The sequence below is a fragment of the Dendrobates tinctorius genome, unplaced genomic scaffold (assembly GCF_039654945.1).
Source record: "Dendrobates tinctorius isolate UK_male_01 unplaced genomic scaffold, ASM3965494v1 ptg000045l, whole genome shotgun sequence".
NCBI classification, from domain to species: Eukaryota; Metazoa; Chordata; class Amphibia; order Anura; family Dendrobatidae; genus Dendrobates; species Dendrobates tinctorius.
Window position 1 is genome coordinate 7,739,611 of NW_027361713.1, and position 22,095 is coordinate 7,761,705.

Here is a 22,095-nt window from a genome sequence, read left to right on the forward strand (position 1 = left end):
TTGATGGAGTTAAAAAGGAAATGACCAGTATGAAAGGCAGCCATGAATAAAGTTGATTCCAAGGTGGGGGGCAGTGGAGGAAAGAGTGAGTGTGCTAGAGGACCAGCTTCCTAAGATGCAGAAGCCTCAAACTCAGTGCTTGCAAAGATGTGCTACTTTGGCTGACAAAAATGATGATTTCGAAAACGGCTCCAAGTGGAACAATGTGAGATTAGTGGGTATCCCTGAAAAGGCAGAAAGGACTGATCCTACAACGTTTATTGAGGACTGGCTCCGTAATAAGATTGGTACTGACAACTTGTCTAAGCTGTTTGCGGTGGAGAGAGCACACCGTGGTCCCATGAGATCCCTCCCGCCAGGATCCCCCCCATACTATCCTTGCTAGGATCCTTAACTACAGAGACAGAGACATTATATTGAGAAAAGCAAGAACAACTAATGATATGTACATTAATGGCCAAAAAAATTTCCATTTATCCTGACTACTCGGCCGAGGTGAAGAAGCAGAGAATGCAATATGGAACGGTAAAGAAAAGATTGAGAAACTTGGATTTGACTTATTCTACCTTTTACCCAGCAAAGCTCAAGGTTTTAGCCCTGGAAACAGTTCATTTTTTCCAAACACCAAAAGAGGCCACTAAGAGGCTGGACTTAAATAACAAAAGGCTCAAGGCAGACAAGGACAGCGGGAAGTGAGCAGAGAAGAATGCCAAGTTGTTTCTTGAGAAGGAGAAAGCAAAAACAGTGATACTATATGGAGTCTTCTGGTTGTAATAATAATGATGATATGTATATGCGGAGGAAACGTGGAAGTGCTATAGATAGATAGCGGTTTAGAGGTAACGTTAATAGGGTAGCTAAACGTAGGATCACCCACTCTCTGGTAAGAGAGGAGAAATACAAGGAGAGAATTGTTATGGTTTGTTTGTGTTATCAAATATTGGGGAGGGAGGGGAGGGATGGGGTTAATTGTTTAGGGATGGGTTTCATAAAATGCAAGGAACACCATAGTGCTTTGTTATGAATTACAAAACTCAAGATAAAAAGCGGACAGCACCGCTGTTACCGTGTGACTTCAAATGATGTGCGGCATACAGAAGCTCGGGAATCTCGGGTGCCAGACCTGGAAACAGTCAATCCTGGGAATCCATGCAAAGAGAAGAGGTCGCACTCATTGAGATGAAAGTTTCACTGATTTATTGACATATCATGAACATGTCAAGTCAGGGGAGTGACATAAGGAGTGCAAGAAAGGCTGACAACGGCCGTTTCGCACTACTCGAGTGCTTCCCTACTCGAGTAGCACTCGAGTAGCGTGAAACGGCCGTTGTCAGCCTTTCTTGCACTCCTTATGTCACTCCCCCGACTTGACATGTTCATGATATGTCAATAAATCAGTGAAACTTTCATCTCGATGAGTGCGACCTCTTCTCTTTGCATGGATTTGTTTTGAATGAGTCACCGTAGGAGGCAAAAACAGAAATACTAGCCAAGTCCAGAAAACCAGAGAAGTTGGCAGCTATCGGATTGCAGACCCCTTAACCTATCAACAACAACTAGCAGTAGCCGTGGGGGTTCCTATGGTGCCCTAGACACCTCGATCACAGCCAGAGAACAAATAGCCTAAAGACAGAAAGGGAAATCTAAACTGCCCCAGAGCAGACCCCAAAGCAATAGGCAGCCCCCAACATATAATGACGGTGAAGCAAGATGAAAAAACACTAACACAGATAGAAAGATGGGCTGAGCAAATGATGGGGCCCAAGCTGACTAGATAGGACAGGATAGAAAAGCTGCTGTCTGCAATCCGCAAAAACCCTATCAAAACATGAGCCAACAGACTGATCGGGAAAAAAGCCCTGAAGACGCTAGGCTTCAAAAAGACTATATCAGTGCTCAGGTATTTTCTGAAGACAGAGCAAAAAGGAATTCAGCTCACCCCAGCAGGGAATGGCAGAAATCCAGAAAAACAAGGCAAAACAAAACCAAAACACAAATGCAAAAGCAGAGCAGAAAATAAGCAGGAATAAGACTGGTCTCCTAGAATCCCTCAGAGAATCACCAGCAAGGCACAAGGGCGTCGGCTGCCTTATATCCAATCAGCAATTCCCGTCACCCAGTCATCATCATCCTGCCCAGGTGCTTGGTAATCAGCCTCACTACCTTCCTTCACCAGAAGAGGGAGTTCATCAGACCTCAATGGTGAAGGGGAAAATGAACTCACAACAGTGCTTTAAGGGGTCGGGAATTTGCACACATAGGATCGTATGATTGAAGATAGAATTAAAATCCTTAGCTGGAATGTAAGAGGATTGTCAGAGGGAACACGGAGAATGGCAATTATGGAATATATTAGGAAGAGGGGACCGGATGTGCTTTGCCTCCAGGAGACACATCTACTTGGGAAGAAGGTGGAGATGTTGAAGAGGAGGTGGTTTGAGAGGGCGTATCATTCCATGTATTCTTCATATGCTCGGGGGGTTTCTTTATTGATAGGAGCGTCTACACCCTTCGAAAAATTGAGAGTCATGTCGATAATGAAGGACAGAATATTTTTGTAATTTGTAAAATTTATGGGCAATCACTATGTATAATGGCTATGTACATACCTCCTCTGTAGTCCGGGAAAAAGATACATGAGGTACTAGAATTATTTAAGCGAGATACAGGACTACCATTATTGATTATTGGTGATTTCAATAATGTTATAGGTGAAGGGTCGGACAGACAAACATGGAACAGGTAAAAGTATCAGGAAATTGACATCATTTGGGAAATATATTAAAGAGCTTGGGATGGTGGACCTGTGGAGAGTGAGGAATGAGAATGAAGTGTGTTACTCTTGCTATTCTGCGACTCATGGGTCTCTCTCACAAATAAATATCACGTTGGGTAATGATCTAATGACACAAATGGTCTGCGGAGTGGAATACCACCCGTGAGTGATCTTGGATCACAAGCCCATAGAGCTGTTTATTAAATGGACAGGGGGGAGGATTGGGTGGGGAGATGGGTGGAGGTTGCACCAGTTGTGGTTTGAATACATTAATATGAATGTCATCAAGAAAGAAATGGGAGAGTATTGGCAGTTTAATGATGGGAGTGCTGATAACCGGGTGGTGTGGGATGCCATGAAGGCAGTTCTGAAGGGACTCTTGTTTCGGGAGATCTCTAGATGTAAGTCTAAAACTAGGTTAGGTGACCAGGAAGTCATAGAAACCCTGGAGAGAGTAGAAATGGATATGATAGCGAACCCGTCAGTAGAAATTCAGAGTAGGCTTAAGGGAGCCCAGGAAGAGGTTAATAAGGTACAGTAGTAGCGATAGTAACACCTAAATTGAAGATGGTCTTGGAGGAGGCGCTACGGGATGGTGAATTACCGCTGTCTATGAGAGAGGCGGTGGTGGTGGTCACTCCTAAAGAGGGTAGGGATATGAGTTGGCGGAATCCTATAGGCCCATTTTGTTGCTGACGGCGGATGTAAAAATTTTAGCTAAGATTCTGGCTAGCCGTCGGGCAAGTGTGATTCAGGATCTTGTCCAACCTGACCAGCGATACATTTGCGTAGACTTTTTCTGAACTTACAGCTGCCGTCGGACAACAGGGGCCGTAGGGTTGTGGTGTCGCTGTACACGCGTAAAGCTTTTGATAGTGTTGAATGGCATTAACTTTGGAGGGTGCTGAGATGCTTTGGATTTGGGCCGACTTTTATATAGTGGATACGGCTCCTGTATACATCCCCATCTTCTAGTTTTAGAGTTAATGGGCAAACGTCTAGAAGTTTTGCTCTTCATAGGGGGACTAGGCAGGGGTGTCCGCTGTCTCCGCTGTTTTTTGCGCTGGCAGTGGAGCCCCTGGTGCAGACAATAAGGAAAGCGGCTTCAGTTAGGGGGTTTCGATATGGACTAATAGAAGAAAAAATAGCCCTGTAGGCGGATGAGGTGCTGCTTTTTTTGGAGAACTATGGAGATTCGTTGTTGGGAGGGAGTGATGAATATTTTTAAGACATTTGGGACTAATAGAAATTAACTGGGAGAAATCAAATATTATAGCTGTAGATGAATTTGGTGATGATCTACTGATATCGGGGAAGGGTAGTAGGTTAGCAAGGGTGCGACAGTTTAAATACGTGGGCATTCAGGTGGCACTTCCACTTTCGAGCTATGTGGACTTGAACCTGATTAAATTGCTGGGTAAGTTTAGGAGTAAAGTAGAGGCGTGGTGTAAATTACATCTTTCAGTGGTGGAAAGAATAAATTGGATCAAGATGATCCTGATTCCCCAGCTGTTGTACGTGTTGCACAATGCCCCTATATGGTTTCCTAAAAGATGGTTCTGTATCATTGATTCTATATTTAGAGATCTTGTGTGGGGGGAAAAGCAGCCGAGAATCAGGCTTGAGATATTGCAGAGGACCAAGGATGGAGGGGGATTGGCACTTCCGAACCCTTGGATCTATTACTTAGCTGCTCAAGGCCAACAGGTGAGGGGGTGGATGGAAGCAGCTGGCACGGGTTCAATACAAAGGATGTTGGCTCAGGTGTTGGGGAGGGACCCATTGGTTCAGGGGCTCGAGGCAGGTAGCTTTAGGAGGATGGTATTGTTATATCCCACTTAAGTGCTTATACATAAAGTTTGGGAGGCAACAAAAAAAGACTAGGGGATTGGAGCATTTGACAAATTTTTCCCCGATATGGCAAAATTAAACATTGCCGGAGTTTGAAAAAATGGAGGAATTTAAAAATTGGAAGAGACTGGGAATACAATACATGGTTCAGGTACAGGACACGCAAGGACTAGTGTCTTTTGGAAAGTTGCAGGAGGACTATGGGCTACCGGAGGTCTGTAGGTTCAGGTATGGGCAGCTGAGACATGCATATGTAAGACATAGCAAGACAGTCAATATGGAGGTCCATAAGATATACTGGTTGACTATGTTTGTGCAGAGGGGGGAACAAAAGGAGTGGTGTCAGATATTTACAAAGATTTAATGTATACCTTCTTAAATAATTATCCAGCTAAAGTAAAAGGAAAATGGGAGGAGGAGTTGGGAAGGATAGAGGAGGACAAATGGGAGGTGATCATGGAATATATACCCAAACTGTCGCTGAGTGAAGCGGGCAGACTCTAGCAGATATATGTACTTCATAGAGTATATACAGTAGGACTCCAGAACGGTTGTATAGAGCTGGTCTGAGACAGACTTCTGAGTGTCCTCGATGCCAGGCTGAAGGGGCAGGGATCCTCCATATGCTATGGCAGTGTCCAAGACTGAACCCATATTGGATAACAGTGCTTAATACCATTGGGGGAGCGTATAGCTGTAGGATTGAGAGGGATCCTATGGTGTGTATTCTGGGATATGTGAAGGAGATTTGAGTACACAATAAATATACGGTGACAATAGCTAGTTTAATAAATATTCCCGGAAACTAATCGCCGGATACTGGATAAATGAAGAACCACCGACGTTGAGGGAATTTCTTAGACAATCTGACTTTATTGTGAACATAGAGAAGAGTATTTATATTAAATGAAAGGGGGAAAAAACATTTGAGACATTGTGGACACCATGGGCGGAGAGAAGATGATCCCAAATGAAGGCTGTATCATCAATCATTTGCTGTTCATATATGTAATGGGGGGTGGGGAGGTAATTTTTAAATTTGTGACCCTGTTAAATTTGGCAATATTGAGATTGTCTGTTGATTTGAATTTTGTTAAAAATTTATATGATTTAAAAAAAAAAAAAATATGACTTTTACAAACAACTTTACAGTTTCTAACACTTCATGCAAAACCTGTTAAATTCTGTATGGATTGGTTCTTAAAGAGAAACTGCCATATTAAAATACGGTGCATTCTACAGGCAGCATGCAGGAGCAGCTGCAGAGATTAATGATTGGTTTTGTGGGATTGAGTATTAGACCTAGTAATTTATTAATTTAAACCTCTGCTTACACCGTGATGTCCAATAGGAATACACACAGAGATAGCTGAGAATAACCAGTTAGGACTGCCTACTGGACTCTGAAGTTAAAGTCAGTCTTATCTCACAAAACTATCAATTTGTTGAGCTCCTCCTGTTCCATGTCATGCAAAGTGGACTCCATTTCCAAGACGCTTCCGTTGAAAAATTTTTCATGTAGCCTGTAATCACCTTATAAGAGCTTGTATCAATACACATCTATCATTTGCTGTGGAACATTATAAAGAGTTTGTCACAGACATTGCTCAGCTTAATAAAAGTATACACAGTGCCTGAAATAGTATTGATACATTTTTTTAACAATTCTTCGGCTTGTCAGCATTTAAGTTGAACTGATGTAATTTTGTTCGGTCAACTCCTTTCTGCCCGTTCACACACTGCAGTGTATTTTCAGACTTCTCTAGACAGCCTTTATTCACTTTAAAACTTACAAGCCAAGCCATGAAGACATTTTTGAAGGGAAAGTTTCCAGTATTGTTTTAATAATACTTAAATACCTCTTTCTTCTCCTTTTTGCTCCCTTCTGAGGAGCTCCCACTTCCTGATTTTTCTTTTTTGTCCACCCAGAGTTCAGACTTTTCTACCATTGTTCTCAGTCTGTCCAGCTCCGATTTTATAACCTTGTAATTATCTACATCCTGGGCAGAAATAAGGAGTTGAACCTAAAAAGCAGAATAGCATTATAAAATGTGAAGTAATATAAAATATACCGTGGCAAGATGTGTGATAATTTATTACGGTACTTAAAGTAACAAAAGGTAGACAAACAGTGAAAAATTGAAAAACAATATTTGATTGTCCTAATGCAAATTGACCATAAAGATGAATCTCTTCACTTAGACATCATTAGGCATTAATAGTTTATTAGATGCACAAGAATTAATATTGGTTATAGGCTTCTATTAACTAGTTTCACACAAGCCACTCCACTTTTCAGGTTCCAGGGAATGACCTGGTGTTCAACCTCATACCACCATACTAGAACGTGACATTCGCTGCAGAGACCCTTGGGTTGCATTCATGGAGGAGCTGCTGGCTTGTAGAGCAAGTTGGCAGCAGGATGGTCAATAAACTGGGTCAACATTAGAGGGACTGGTTCAATTACAGAATCTGGAAAACATGGTATTCAAGAGACAGAGCATTCATTCCAGGGCCTAGTTAAAATAAGGAGCCGAGGAATTAAATGACCGAACAATTTTTACAATTCTGACCATAGTCCCTTTATGAGGTAATAACTCTGGAATGCTTCTATAGATCCTGGTGATTCTGACAATGTTTTCTCTAGACATAATGTACTTCATGTTAGTGCTAAAATTTATTTGATATAACTTGCATTTAATTGTGAAAAACTTACGAAAATTTAGAAAATTCCGCGATTTTCCAACTTTGAATTTTCATGCCCTTAAATCACATAGATATGGCACACAAAATACTTAATAAGTAACATTTCCCACATGTTTACTGTACATCAGCACAATTTTGGAACCAACATTTTTTTTTGTTAAATAGTTATAAGGGTTAAAAGTTGACTAGCTATTTATCATTTTTACAACACCATTTTTTTTAGGGACCACATCACATTTGAAGTGACTTTGAGGGGTCTATATGGGAGAAAATATCCAAAAGTGACACCATTCTAGAAACTGCACTGCTCAATGTGCTCAAAACCACATTCAAGAAGTTTATTAACTCTTCAGGTGCTTGACAGGAATTTTTTGAATGTTTAAAAAAAAATTAACATTTAATTTTTTTCACAAATAAATTAATTCAGGTCCAATTTTTTTTATTTTACCAAGTGTAACAGGAGAAATTGGACCCCAAAAGTTATTGTGCAATTTGTCCTGAGTACGCTGATACCCCATATGTGGGGGGAAACCACTGAAACAGCGCATGGCAGAGCACGGAAGGGAAGGAGCGCCGTTTCACATTTTCAACTCAAAATTGGCTGGAATTGAGATCGGACGCCATGTTGCGTTTGGAGAGCCCCTGATGCACCCAAACAGTAGAACCCCCCACAAGTGACCCCATTTTGGAAACTATACCCCCCAAGGAACTTATCTAGATGTGTGGTGAGAACTTTGAACCCCCAAGTGCTTCACAGAGGTTTATAAGGTACAGGCGTAAAATTAAAAAATCATATTTTTTCCACAAAAATGATCTTTTCACCCCCAATTTTTATTTTCCCAAGGGAAACAGGACCCCAAAAGTTATTTTTCAATTTGTCCTGAGTACGCTGATTCCCCATATATGGGGGTAAACTACTGTTTGGGCGCATGGCAGAGCTTGGAAGGGAAAGAGCGCCGTTTGACTTTTTCAATTGGCTGAATGCCATGTCGCGTTTGGAGAGCAACTGATGTGCCTAAACAGTGGAAACGCCCCACAAATGACACCATTTTGAAAACCAAACCCCCAAATGAACTTATTTACATGTGTGGTGAGAATATTGAACCCCTAAGGGCTTTACAGAAGTTTATAATGTACAGCCGAAAATTAAAAAAATCATATTTTTTCCACAAAAATTATCTTTTCACCCCCAATTTTTATTTTCACAAGAGAAACAGAACCCCAAAAATTATTGTGCAATTTGTCCTGAGTATGCAGATTTCCCATATGTGGGGGTAAACTACTGTTTGGGCACATGGCAGAGCTCGGCAGGGAAGGAGCGCCGTTTGACTTTTTCAACGCAAAATTGGCTGGAATTGAGATCGGACACCATGTCGCGTTTGGAGAACCCCTGATGTGCCAGAACAGTGGAAACACCACACAATTGACCCCATTTTGGAAATGAGACCCCCCAAGGAACTTATCTAAATGTGTGGTGAGCACTTTGAACCCCCAAGTGCTTCACAGAAGTTTATAACGCCCGGGAGTGAAAATAAAAAAAATGATATATTTTTTCCACAAACACGATCTTTTAATCCTCAATTTTTTATTTTCCCAATGGTAATAGGAGAAATTGGACGCCAAAAGTTATTGCCAATTTGTGCTGAGTACGCTGATACCCCATATGTGGGAAAAAACTACTGTATGGGCACACATTGGGGATCGGAAGGGAAGTAGTGATGTTTTGGAATGCAGACTTTGATGGAATGGTCTGTGAGTGTCATTTTGCGTTTGGAGAGCCCCGATGTGCCAAAACAGTGGAAACCCCCCACAAGTGACCCCATTTTGGAAACTAGAACCAGCAAGGAACTTATGTGTGGTGAGTGCTTTGAACCCCCCAAGTGCTTCACAGCTGTTTATAACGTAGAGCCATAAAAATAAAAAAATCATATTTTCTTCCACAAAAGTGATCTTTTAGCCCTCAATTTTTTTATTTTTCCAATGGTAACAAGAGAAATTGGATCCCAAAAGTTGTTGTGTAATTTGTTCTGAGTAGGCTGATACCCCATTTGTGGGGGTAAACCACTGTTTGGGTGCATGGCAAAGCTTGGAAGGGGAGGAGAACCGTTTGACTTTTTTAACGCAGAATTAGCTGGAATTGAGATCAGACGCCATGTCGCGTTTGGAGAGCCCGATGTGCCTGAACAGGGGAAACCCCCCAATTCTAACTCCAACCCTAACCCCAACAAACTCCTTAACCTAATCCCAACCCTAACCCTAGCCCAAACCCTAATGGGAAAATGGAAATAAACATATTTTTTTTAATTTTATTATTTATCTCTAACTAAGGGGGTGAAAAAGGGGGGGCTTGATTTACTATTTATAGAGGGTTTTTATGTTTGGCAGCAGTCACACGCTAAAAGTCGCTTTTAATTGCAATAGTTTTTGCATCACCACATTTTGAGAGCTATAATTTTTTCTTTTTTTGTCTCACAGAGTAATGTGAGGTCTTATTTTTTGCATGACGAGTTGACATTTTTATTGGTACCATTTTCGGGCACATGACTTTTTTATCGCTTTTTATTCCAATTTTTGGGACGCAGAATGAACAAAAAACAGCAATTCATGAATTTCTTTTGGGGGGGCGTTTATACCGTTCCGCATGTGGTAAAATTGATATATCAGTTTTATTCTTCGGGTTAGTACGATGACAGCGATATCTCATCTATATCTTTTTTTATGTTTTGGCGCTTTTATACAATAAAAACAATTTTATGAAAAAAATAATTATTTTTGCATCGCTTTATTCTGCGAGCGATAAATTTTTTATTTTTTCACTGATGATGCTGTATTACGACTTGTTTTTTGCAGAATAAGATGACGTTTTCAGTGGTACCATGTTCATTTATGTTCATCTTTTTGATCGCGTGTTATTGCACTTTTTGTTCGGCGGTATGATGATAAAGCATTGTTTTTTGCCTTGTCAGAATCAGTGGGATCCATCGAAGCGTTTCAGAGTTATTACCTCATAAAGGGACAGTGGTCAGAATTGTAAAAATTGGCCCGGTCATGAACGTGCAAACCACCCTTGGGGCTTAAGGGGTTAACTAGTTAATAGGCCCGGGCGGACGGCGATTCCGCTTGCGCCTATTGCGAGCACATGTCAGTTGTTCATAACAGCTGACATGTCGCAGCTTTGAGGTGGGCTCACCACCGGAGCCCAACTCAAAGCAAGGGATCTTTACCGATGATGTACTATTCCGTCATTGGTATGGAAGTGGTTAAGTCCCAGAGCACATGGATGGGATAGAACGTCAAATATTGGGAAGGGGTTAAAGGGAACCTGTCACCAGTGTTGTCATATACAATTGTGTGAAAAAGTCATAGAATGGTATAGTTGCAAGGGACCTCCTGGGTCATCTGGTCCACCTTTTGAGGCAGCCTGTTACACTCATTGATCACCCTCACTGTCAAAAAGTTTTTTCTAATATCTAATCTGTCTCCTCCCATTCAATTTCATCCCAAGTGTTTTCCCCCTTTAAGATTTCCAATTCTTTTGCATGTTTGTCATAGTTAAATGTTTCAGATCACCAAACAAATTTAAATAATAGACAAAGATAACACAAGTAAACACAAAATGCAGTTTTAAATGAAGGTCTTTATTATTAAGGAAAAAGAAATCCAAACAAACGTAATATCCTCCTAAACCTAATGTAATGGGCTGGGTAGTGGAACCACTTCGCCAAAGCCCAAGGAGAACCTGGAGGGGCGAGACTAGGAGCTTCACCTGATCTGACCATGGACATGCAGCAGCTAACAACACCGAGGTCTGTGGAGAGAGAACGGAGGTGATCCAGGTGCTACTCCAGTACTGACCTTGGGTAGATGGCAGCTGACCCCTAGGAACAGGTAGCTGGGATGGCCCGGAGGAATGTCCAACAGGTGCAGGCAGAGAAGAAGACAGGAACCGCAGGTACAGACAGGGCAATCTGACGGAGAGATGAGCAGCTGGCTCGGCTTCCGTTGAGGTGAGCACTGGCAGGTGCAGCTGGCTCAGCTGTCGCTGAGGTGAGCACTGGAAGGTGCAACTGGCTCGGCTGCTATTGAAGAAAGCACTAGCGGGTGCAGCAGGCTAGGTTACACATACTGGGACTTGAGAACTGACAAGCATGTTAGGAACAAACTCACAACATTGCAGACACCTCCATGTTGGTGTGCGTGCGTGTGCCCTAAGCACATTGCCTGGAGACCAGCTAGGAGTGCACGCACCCTGGGCAGAAGCAGACCCAGAAGGAGCAGCACGGTAGACTCGGCGGTGAGTATGCTGGTGTCTCTGCAGAGAGAGAGGGACTGCAGGCAGAGATGCGGGTGCTACACCTAATAACTAGTTAGGCCACCTGTTATGATTGAGTCACCGTAAGAGGCAAAAATAGAAATGCTAGCTAAGTCCAGAAAACCAGAGAAGTTGGCAGCTATCGGATTGCAGACCCCTGAACCTATCAACACAACTAGCAGTAGCCGTGGGGGGCTCCTATGATGCCCTAGGCCCATCGATCACAGCCGGAGGACTACATAGCCTAAAGACAGAAAGGGAAATCTAAACTGCCCCAGAGCAGACCCCAAAGCAAAAGGCAGCCCCCCACATATAATGACGGTGAAGCAAGAAGAAAGAACAAAACACAGACAGAAAGATAGACTGAGCAAAGATGGGGCCCACGCTAGCTTAGATAGGAAAGGACAGGAAGGCTGCTGTCTGCAATCCGTGAAAAACCCTATGAAAATAAGAGCCAACCAACTGACAGTAAAAAAGGCCCTGAAGAGGCTAGGCTTCAAAAAAAGCTATGTCAGTACTCAGGAATATTCTGAAGACAGAGCAACAGGCAAAAGGAGATTCAGCTCACCCCAGCAGGGAATGGCAGAATCCAGAAAAGCAAGGAAAACAAAACACTAATGCAAAAAGGCAAAGCAGAAATCTTAGCTTTAGATGAGCAGGAATCTGGTTTCCTAGAAGTCCACAGAGAAATCACCCGCAGGCCAGAAGGGCGTAGGCAGCCTTATATCCAGTCATTAACTCCACTCAGCCAGTCATCATCATCAGCCCCAGGTGTTTGACAATCAGGCTCACTACCTTTCTTCACCAGAAGAGGGAGTTCCTCGGGCCTCAGTAGTGAAGGGGAAAATGAACTCACAACAGTACCTCCCCCTTGAGGAGGGGTCACCAAACCCTCAACCACGCCACCAGGGCGATCAGGGTGAGCCCGATGAAAGGCACGCACCAATCTTTTGGCATGAATATCAGAGGCAGAGACCCAGGAATTATCCTCCTGACCATAACCCTTCCACTTAACCAAATACTGGAGTCTCCGTCTAGCCAGACGGGAATCCAGTACTTTCTCTACCTCATATTCCATGTTACCTTCAACCAATACAGGGTCTGGAGGTGCAACCCCCGGAACAACAGGTTCAACAAACCTCTTCAACAAAGATTTATGGAACACATTATGGATTTTAAATGTGACAGGAAGAGCCAAACGAAAAGAGACCGGATTAATAATCTCCAAAATCTTGTAAGGTCCAATAAATCTAGGCTTAAACTTAGGAGAAGCCACCTTCATAGCAATATTTTTTGATGATAACCACACCATATCACCCAGTGGCATATCCAGTGGGGGGCAGCCGGGGCAGTTGCCCCGGGCGCAGGCAGCAGGGGGGCGCAGTCGGGCCGCCTAATGCAGCGGTCGGCAGTGTCTCTCCCCCGGCGGCTGCGTTCTGCCGCCCCCCGTCCTGTGTGTCGGCGGTTCTCTGTGTCAGCTGTCAAGCTGACAGCCGACGCAGAGAAGGAGGCCGCGCCGACTCCCAGGCAGCAATTGTACTGGCGTCTATACAGATGCCAGTACAATTGAAGCTCTGACCGCCGGGCCAGAGCGACGTCAGCAGCGTGATCAGGTCATGTGATCACGCTGCTGACGTCACTCCCCGGCGCCCAGAGCAAACGCTGGTGGTAAGTGTGCTCCTCTGTGGAGCTGAAGAACCACCGAAGATGGGAGATGGGGGTTAATGAGTGGGGGGTTAATGGGTGGAGATGGGGGTGTTCATGAGTGGAGATGGGGGTTAATGAGTGGATATGGGGCTAATGTGGGGATGGGGGTTAATGAGTGGAGATGGGGGTTAATGTGGGGAAGGGAGTTAATGTGGGGATGGGGGTTAATGAGTGGAGATGGGGGTGTTCATGAGTGGAGATGGGGGTTAATGAGTGGATATGGGGCTTAATGTGGGGATGGGGGTTAATGAGTGGAGATGGGGTTAATGAGTGGGGGGTTAATGGGTGGAGATGGGGGTTAATGTGGGGATGGGGGTTAATGAGTGGGGGGCTAATGAGTGGAGATGGGGGTTAATGTGTGGGGGTTAATGAGTGGAGATGGGGGTTAATGAGTGGAGATGGGATTAATGTGGGGATGGGGGTTAATGTGTGGAGATGGGATTAATGTGGGGATGGGGGTTAATGTGTGGGGATGGGGGTTAATGAGTGGGGGGATAATGAGTGGAGATGGGGGTTAATGAGTGGAGATGGGATTAATGTGGTCATGGGGGTTAATGTGGATGGTTAATGAGTGGAGATGGGGGTTAATGTGGGGATGGGGGTTAATGATTGGGGGGTTAATGAGTGGAGATGGGGTTAATGACTGTGGGGGTTAATGAGTGGAGATGGGGGTTAATGAGTGGGGAGATTAATGAGTGGGGATGGGGGTTAATGTGTGGGGGAATTTGGAGTGGGGGTACATAATGTGTGGGGAGATTTGGAGTGGGGGTACATAATGTGTGGGGAGATTTGGGAGTAGGGATGAGGGGTTATTTAATGTGTGTGGGGGATTAGTGATGGGGATTTGGAGTGGGGATGGTATTTAATGTGTGTGGGGAGATTTGAGGACACAAAATGAAGAGTATGAGGAAACAGTATGGGGGTTGGGTGCAGACAGTAAGGGGTGCGAACGGGTGAATGTATGTGGACACAGTATGGGGAGTCGGGGATATGTGTGAGCAGACAGTATAGAGAGTGAGGGGGTAAATATATGTGGAGACAGTATGAGGAGGGAGGGGAATAGTGTGAGGAGACAGTATATTGCAGATATTTGTATTCAGGAGCATTATAATGACACTTCTATCTTTAAGGGGATCGTGTGGAGATTTGCTGCAGAAGACCGGAGAAGATGGAAGTCTACAGAGACGGCTGTGGATGAGAAAACTCATCATGGGGTCTGGACAAGATGAAGAAAAGGAGAACGACTGCAGAGACGACGTCATATATAAGGTACCTGGATGTAAATGTTATTTGTGACACTGACTAAGTCTCATGTTTTTATTTGTTAGGAGCATTACAGGGGTTGTCCAGGTCTGTGCTGAGTCTGCAGACATTCTATGTGACTGCAGACTTCTGAATTCTCACAGTGCTCACTGAACGCTGTCAGGATTCTCTTGTGCCGGTAATTTACATACATGCGGTCACATGCTGACTAGACGTGTGTGGCCTCACTCAATGAAAATGAACGGAGCGAGTCCGGGCACGTCTAGTCGGAATGTGGCCAGAAGTATATAAATCACATACTTGTGCTGACATGATTGTAAATCGGCAAGGGAGAATCCTAAAAGTTTGCAGTGCATTCGTTGTGAGAATTCAGAAGCTGCAATGTCAGGATTCAGCTCTGCAGGTTCCAGTAGTCATCACACGGACACTTCACTCATATGCGATTTTCATAGTTATGGTCCTGTGACAACGAGCTTCTCTTCCTGCTTTCAGTTTTTTACTGAACATTGAGAGCATTAGGGAGAGCAGCTCGTGGGTACATGGCTAAGTGTGCAAGTCGCATATGTACTTGGGGGGGGGGCGCCGAACCAAATTCTTGCCCCGGGTGCCAGAAAGCCTAGATACGCCTCAGATATCACCAACCTTAAATTGGGGACCAATGGTCCTATGTCGGTTGGAAAACCGCTGGGCCTTTTCCTGGGAGAGAGATAACTTATCCACCACTTGGTCCCAGATCTGGTGCATTCTCTCCACCACAGTGTCAACCCCTGGGCAGGCAGAGGGCTCCACCTGCCCTGAAGAAAATCGAGGATGAAACCCAAAGTTACAAAAAAAGGAGACATCAAAGTGGCAGAACTAGCTCTATTATTTAAAGCAAATTCAGCCAAGGGCAAAAATGAAACCCAATCATCCTGATCAGCAGAAATAAAACATCTCAAATATGACTCCAAGGTCTGGTTTGTGCTCTCTGTCTGCCCATTGGTCTGAGGGTGAAAAGCAGAGGAGAAGGACAACTGAATTCCCAGCTTGGAACAGAAAGTTCTCCAAAATCTAGACACAAACTGGACTCCTCTGTCAGATACAATGTTCTCAGGAATCCCGTGCAAGCGAACCACCTGTTGTAAAAACAGGGGCACCAATTCAGAGGAAGACGGCAACTTAGGGAGTGGTACAAGATGAACCATCTTAGAGAACCTATCACAAATCACCCAAATAACAGTCATCCTTTGAGAGACAGGCATATCAGAGATGAAATCCATTGAAATATGGGTCCATGGCCTCTTGGGGACAGGCAAAGGCATCAACAACCCACTAGAGCGAGAACACGATTTAGACCGGGAGCACGTCCCACAGGACTGCACAAAATTCCTGACGTCACGAGACAAGGAGGGCCACCAAAAAGACCGACTCACCAGATCTCTAGTACCAAAAATACCTGGATGACCAGCCAAAGCAGAGCAATGAACTTCAGACATCACTCTCTTCTTCCACTGGTCAGGAACATACAACTTTACACTGGGACAACGCTCAGGTTTGTCCTCCTGGAACTCTTCCAGAGCACGTCTCAAATCGGGCGAGATGGCAGAAAGAACTACCCCTTCGCCTAAGATGGTAGCAGGCTTGGTCACCACAGGAGAATCAGCAAAGAAGCTCCTAGAGAGGGCGTCAGCCTTGACATTCTTAGTTCCAGGAAGAAAAGAAACCACAAAATCAAAACGTGTAAAAAACAAGGCCCACCTAGCCTGTCTAGGGTTCAAGCGCTTAGCCGACTCTAGGTAAATCAAATTCTTGTGGTCAGTGAGGACCATGACTTGATGCTTAGCTCCCTCCAACCAATGTCTCCACTCCTCAAATGCCCATTTCATGGCTAACAGTTCCCGATTCCCCACATCATAGTTACGTTCAGATGGAGAGAACTTTCGGGAAAAGAAAGCACAGGGATTCATTTTAGATGTTACAGGATCCTTTTGGGACAAAACAGCTCCTGCACCAATTTCAGAAGCATCCACCTCTACCTGGAACGGAAGTGAGACATCAGGTTGCCGCAAAACCGGGGCGGAGGTGAATCTTCGCTTCAGCTCCTGAAAGGAAGAAACAGCTTCCGGAGACCAATTTAACACATTAGCACCCTTCTTAGTCAAATCAGTCAATGGCTTGGCAATACTAGAAAATTTAGCTATAAATTTCCGATAAAAATTAGCAAAACCCAAAAACTTCGGGAGGGCCTTCAAAGAAGTGGGCTGAACCCAATCGTAAATGGCCTGTACCTTGGCCGGGTCCATTTCAATAGTTGACGGGGACAAAATAAATCCCAAAAAAGAAATCCTCTGTACTCCAAAGAGGCATTTAGATCCTTTGACATACAGGGAATTCTCCCTCAAGATCCGGAACACAGTCCGAATATGTTCCACATGAGAATCCCAATCCTTGGAGAAGATCAAAATATCATCCAGATAGATAATCAAAAATTTATCGACAAAATCTCGGAAAATATCGTTCATGAAGCACTGGAAGACAGAAGGGGCATTAGTGAGCCCAAAAGGCATCACCAGGTACTCAAAATGTCCCTCCGGAGTATTAAACGCCGTCCTCCATTCATCCCCATGCTTAATGCGAATAAGATTATACGCCCCCCTAAGGTCAAGCTTGGTAAACCAGCAAGCACCTTTAACTCTGGAGAATAGATCAGAAATCAGGGGTAACGGATACTGATATTTAACAGTAATTTTGTTGAGAGCACGATAATCAATGAAAGGTCTTAATGATCCATCCTTTTTGGCTACAAAAAAAAAAACGGCACCTAAGGGTGACGAGGATGGTCTAATATGACCCTTCTCCAACGCCTCCTTAATATAGGATCGCATAGCCTCGTGCTCGGGTACAGATAAATTGAAGAGCCGACCCTTGGGAAATTTACACCCCGGGCTCAGTTCAATAGCACAGTCATAACTCCTATGAGGAGGCAGAGACGCAGACTCATTCTCACTAAATACATCATAAAAGTCCGCCAAATAATCGGGAACATCATGCGACTGAGGAGAGGTGGAAAACACCGGAGCCTCACTAAAGGCACACCGACAACCCCAACTCACCACAGACACAGATTTCCAATCCAAAACTGGATTATGAATTTGTAACCAGGGAAACCCCAGAACAATAGTATCATGCAGATTATGTAACACCAAAAACCTGCAATTTTCTTGATGGTCTGGGGCGACCCGCATTACCACCTGGGTCCAAAACTGAGGTTTATTTTTGGCCAAAGGAGTAGCATCAATCCCCCTCAAAGGGATAGGCGTCTGCAGAGGTGTCATCGGAAATCCACAACGTTTAGCAAAATCCAAGTCCATTAGGTTTAGAGCTGCTCCCGAATCCACAAAAGCCTTGGCGGAAAATGTGGAGAGGGAGCAGATCAGAGTAATAGCCAGAAGAAACTTAGGTTGAACACCACGAACAGAAAACGTGTGTGCAAAGCGTTTCTCGTGTTTAGGACAGACAGAAATAATATGCGAGGCATCTCCACAGAAAAAACACAACTTATTACGCCTTCTGAACTCCTGACGCTGCTCTCTGGAAAAAACTCTACCACATTGCATAGGTTCAGACATCTGTTCAACAGGTGGCAACACCTCTCGTGCATCTCTGCGTTCGCGTAAACGCCGATCAACCTGAATGGCTAAAGACATAGAATCGTCAAGACCAGAGGGAACAGGAAATCCCACCATAGTATCTTTTATGGCTTCTGACAACCCCTTCCGAAAGAGAGCAGCCAAGGCATTATCATTCCAGGTAGTAAGTACTGCCCACTTTCGGAATTTTTGACAGTACAATTCTGCAGAATCACGACCCTGGTTCAATGCCAGCAGGGTCTTTTCAGCCTGATCAATGGCATTAGGTTCGTCATACAACAACCCCAAGGCCTGAAAAAATGCGTTCACATTAGTCAGAATAGGATCATCTGGTTTCAAAGAAAACGCCCAATCCTGGGGATCGCCACGCAGCAAAGAGATGACGATTTTAACCTGCTGCGCGGAGCTCCCTGACGAGTTAGGCTTCAAGGCAAAAAATAATTTACAATTATTTTTGAAATTCATCCCCAAAAAATACATCAGGTGTAGGAATCTTTGGTTCAGCAGCATGTGAATGAGCAAGGTAGGCGGAAATTCCCCGCACTTCCGCAGCGAGCTGCTCCACACGATCAGACAATTGCTTTATCTCCATTGAGAGAAAAAAAAATTCCCCCTACGGCCTCAGAGATATAGAGGAAAAAATATACACACCCTTTTTTTTTTTTAAGATTTCCAATTCTTTTGCATGTTTGTCATAGTTAAATGTTTCAGATCACCAAACAAATTTAAATAGACAAAGATAACACAAGTAAACACAAAATGCAGTTTTAAATGAAGGTCTTTATTATTAAGGAAAAAGAAATCCAAACAAACGTAATATCCTCCTAAACCTAATGTAATGGGCTGGGTGGTGGAACCACTTCGCCAAAGCCCAAGGAGAACCTGGAGGGGCGAGACTAGGAGCTTCACCTGATCTGACCACGGACATGCAGCAGCTAACAACACCGAGGTCTGTGGAGAGAGAAGGGAGGTGATCCAGGTGCTACTCCAGTACTGACCTTGGGTAGATGGCAGCTGACCCCTAGGAACAGGTAGCTGGGATGGCCCGGAGGAATGTCCAACAGATGCAGGCAGAGAAGAAGACAGGAACCGCAGGTACAGACAGGGCAATCTGACGGAGAGATGAGCAGCTGGCTCGGCTTCCGTTGAGGTGAGCACTGGCAGGTGCAGCTGGCTCGGCTGCTATTGAAGAAAGTACTAGCGGGTGCAGCAGGCTAGGTTACACATACTGGGACTTGAGAACTGACAAGCATGTTAGGAACAAACTCACAACATTGCAGACACCTCCATGTTGGTGTGCGCGCGTGTGCCCTAAGCACATTGCCTGGAGACCAGCTAGGAGTGCACGCACCCTGGGCAGCAGCAGACCCAGAAGGAGCAGCACGGTAGCCTCGGCGGTGAGTATGCTGGTGTCTCTGCAGAGAGAGAGGGACTGCAGGCAGAGATGCGGGTGCTACACCTAATAACTAGTTAGGCCACCTGTTATGATTGAGTCACCGTAGGAGGCAAAAATAGAAATGCTAGCTAAGTCCAGAAAACCAGAGAAGTTGGCAGCTATCGGATTGCAGACCCCTGAACCTATCAACACAACTAGCAGTAGCCGTGGGGGGCTCCTATGATGCCCTAGGCCCATTGATCACAGCCGGAGGACTACATAGCCTAAAGACAGAAAGGGAAATCTAAACTGCCCCAGAGCAGACCCCAAAGCAAAAGGCAGCCCCCCACATATAATGACGGTGAAGCAAGAAGAAAGAACAAAACACAGACAGAAAGATAGACTGAGCAAAGATGGGGCCCACGCTAGCTTAGATAGGAAAGGACAGGAAGGCTGCTGTCTGCAATCCGTGAAAAACCCTATGAAAATAAGAGCCAACCAACTGACAGTAAAAAAGGCCCTGAAGAGGCTAGGCTTCAAAAAAAGCTATGTCAGTACTCAGGAATATTCTGAAGACAGAGCAACAGGCAAAAGGAGATTCAGCTCACCCCAGCAGGGAATGGCAGAATCCAGAAAAGCAAGGAAAACAAAACACTAATGCAAAAAGGCAAAGCAGAAATCTTAGCTTTAGATGAGCAGGAATCAGACTGGTTTCCTAGAAGTCCACAGAGAAATCACCCGCAGGCCAGAAGGGCGTAGGCAGCCTTATATCCAGTCATTAACTCCACTCAGCCAGTCATCATCATCAGCCCCAGGTGTTTGACAATCAGGCTCACTACCTTTCTTCACCAGAAGAGGGAGTTCCTCGGGCCTCAGTAGTGAAGGGGAAAATGAACTCACAACAGCCACCCTTATCAGCAACAACTGCAATCAACTGTTTGAGATAATATGGCAATGAGTATTTTACAATGCTCTGGAGGAATTTTGGCCAGTTCATCTTTGCAAAATTGTTGTAATTCAGCCATATTGCAGGGTTTCCGATCATGAACTGCCTTCTTAAGGTCAAGCCACAGCATCTCAATCTGATTAATGTCAGGACTTTTACTAGGCCACTCCAAAGTCTTAATTTTGTTTTTCTTAAGCCATTCAGAGGTGGACTTGCTGTTGTGTTTTGGTGTCATGGGGCAGTAGGGGGAAAACAGAAGACGTGGAACCTGGGCCCCTGAACTGCCCCTCAGGCTAAGGGGGTGCCTTGACTCTCCTTAACTTGGGGATACACTTGATAGTAGTGAGGCCCAAGTCCCCGACCTGTCCCTATCTCCTGTTTAGCCCTGAGGTAACCCCCCAACCCCCTCCCCAGGAGGTGAGACAGGGAAAACGTGTACTGCACCAAATAACAAACAAGGAAAGATACGACAGATACCTAAGGGTAAAATAAACTAAAAAACAAGACTTAGATTCTCTCTGCTGCTAATGCTCCGAGCAGCAGAGTAAGGCACCAGAACAAGGGGATAGCTGGAGCTCCACTGCAACACAGCCTGCTCCTGAGTCCAGCTTGGTTGGTCTCCAAATGTATAATATCACCAACAGTGAGTTGCAGCACCTGATGACCCTTTATAGGAAGGAGGGAGTGGTCACACCTGCTGATTGACTAAACATGTAGTAGCAACAGCGGCCACCGGGGGCAAAAACCCATATTAACCCCCGAGGGCCAGAAAGGAAAAAGGTTTATATGAGAGTCCAGACTCTGACACAGATCCAAAAATGGATCGTGACATTTGTATCACTGTCCTGCTGCATAACACAAGTGCGCTAAAGCTTGAGGTCAAAACAGATGGCCGGACATTCTCCTTCAGGATATTTTGGTGGACAGCAGAATTCATGGCTCCATTTACCACAGCAAGTCTTCCAGATCCTGAAGCAGCAAAACAGCCCAAGACCATCACATTACCACCATACATGAAGTTCATTTTCTGAAATGCTATGTTACTTCTACACCAGATGTAATGTAACATACACCTTCCAAAGAGTTCAACTTTTGTCTTTTCAGTCCAAAGAGTATTCTCCCAAAAGTCTTGGGGATCATCAAGATGTTTTCTTTCAAAATGGAGATGAACCTTTATGTTCTTATTGCTCAGAAGTGATTTTTGTCTTGGAACTCTGCTATGCAGGCCATTTTTGCCCAGACTCTCTCATAGGCCGGCATCACACTAGAGAGAAATACGGACGAGTGAGAGGCGTTAAAAACACGCATTGCACACGGACCAATGATTCTCTATGGGGCAGCTCCCATCAGCCGTATATTTCTGGCGTATTTTTTATGGGCCATGCCAATCGCAGCATGCTGCGATTGTCAGCGTATTACGCCCGTAGTATGCCAATGCAAGTCTATGGGTGCGCAAAGAAAACGCATTACAGACGGACCTCATGTGTGACTTGCGAGAAATATGCACCCGGTGTCCTTTAGAAAAGCAGG

General features: G+C 44.6%; 1 protein-coding gene across 1 annotated transcript in view; it reads right to left on the minus strand.

The window, feature by feature from the left end:
- Positions 1 to 22,095, minus strand: part of ITPR3 (inositol 1,4,5-trisphosphate receptor type 3) — a 580,258-nt gene that overhangs the window by 246,191 nt on the left and 311,972 nt on the right. Inside the window, exon 26 of the mRNA XM_073575604.1 lies at positions 6,487 to 6,651. Within this exon, the coding sequence (XP_073431705.1) occupies positions 6,487 to 6,651 (165 nt within the window). The remainder of the gene's footprint in view (positions 1 to 6,486; positions 6,652 to 22,095) is intronic.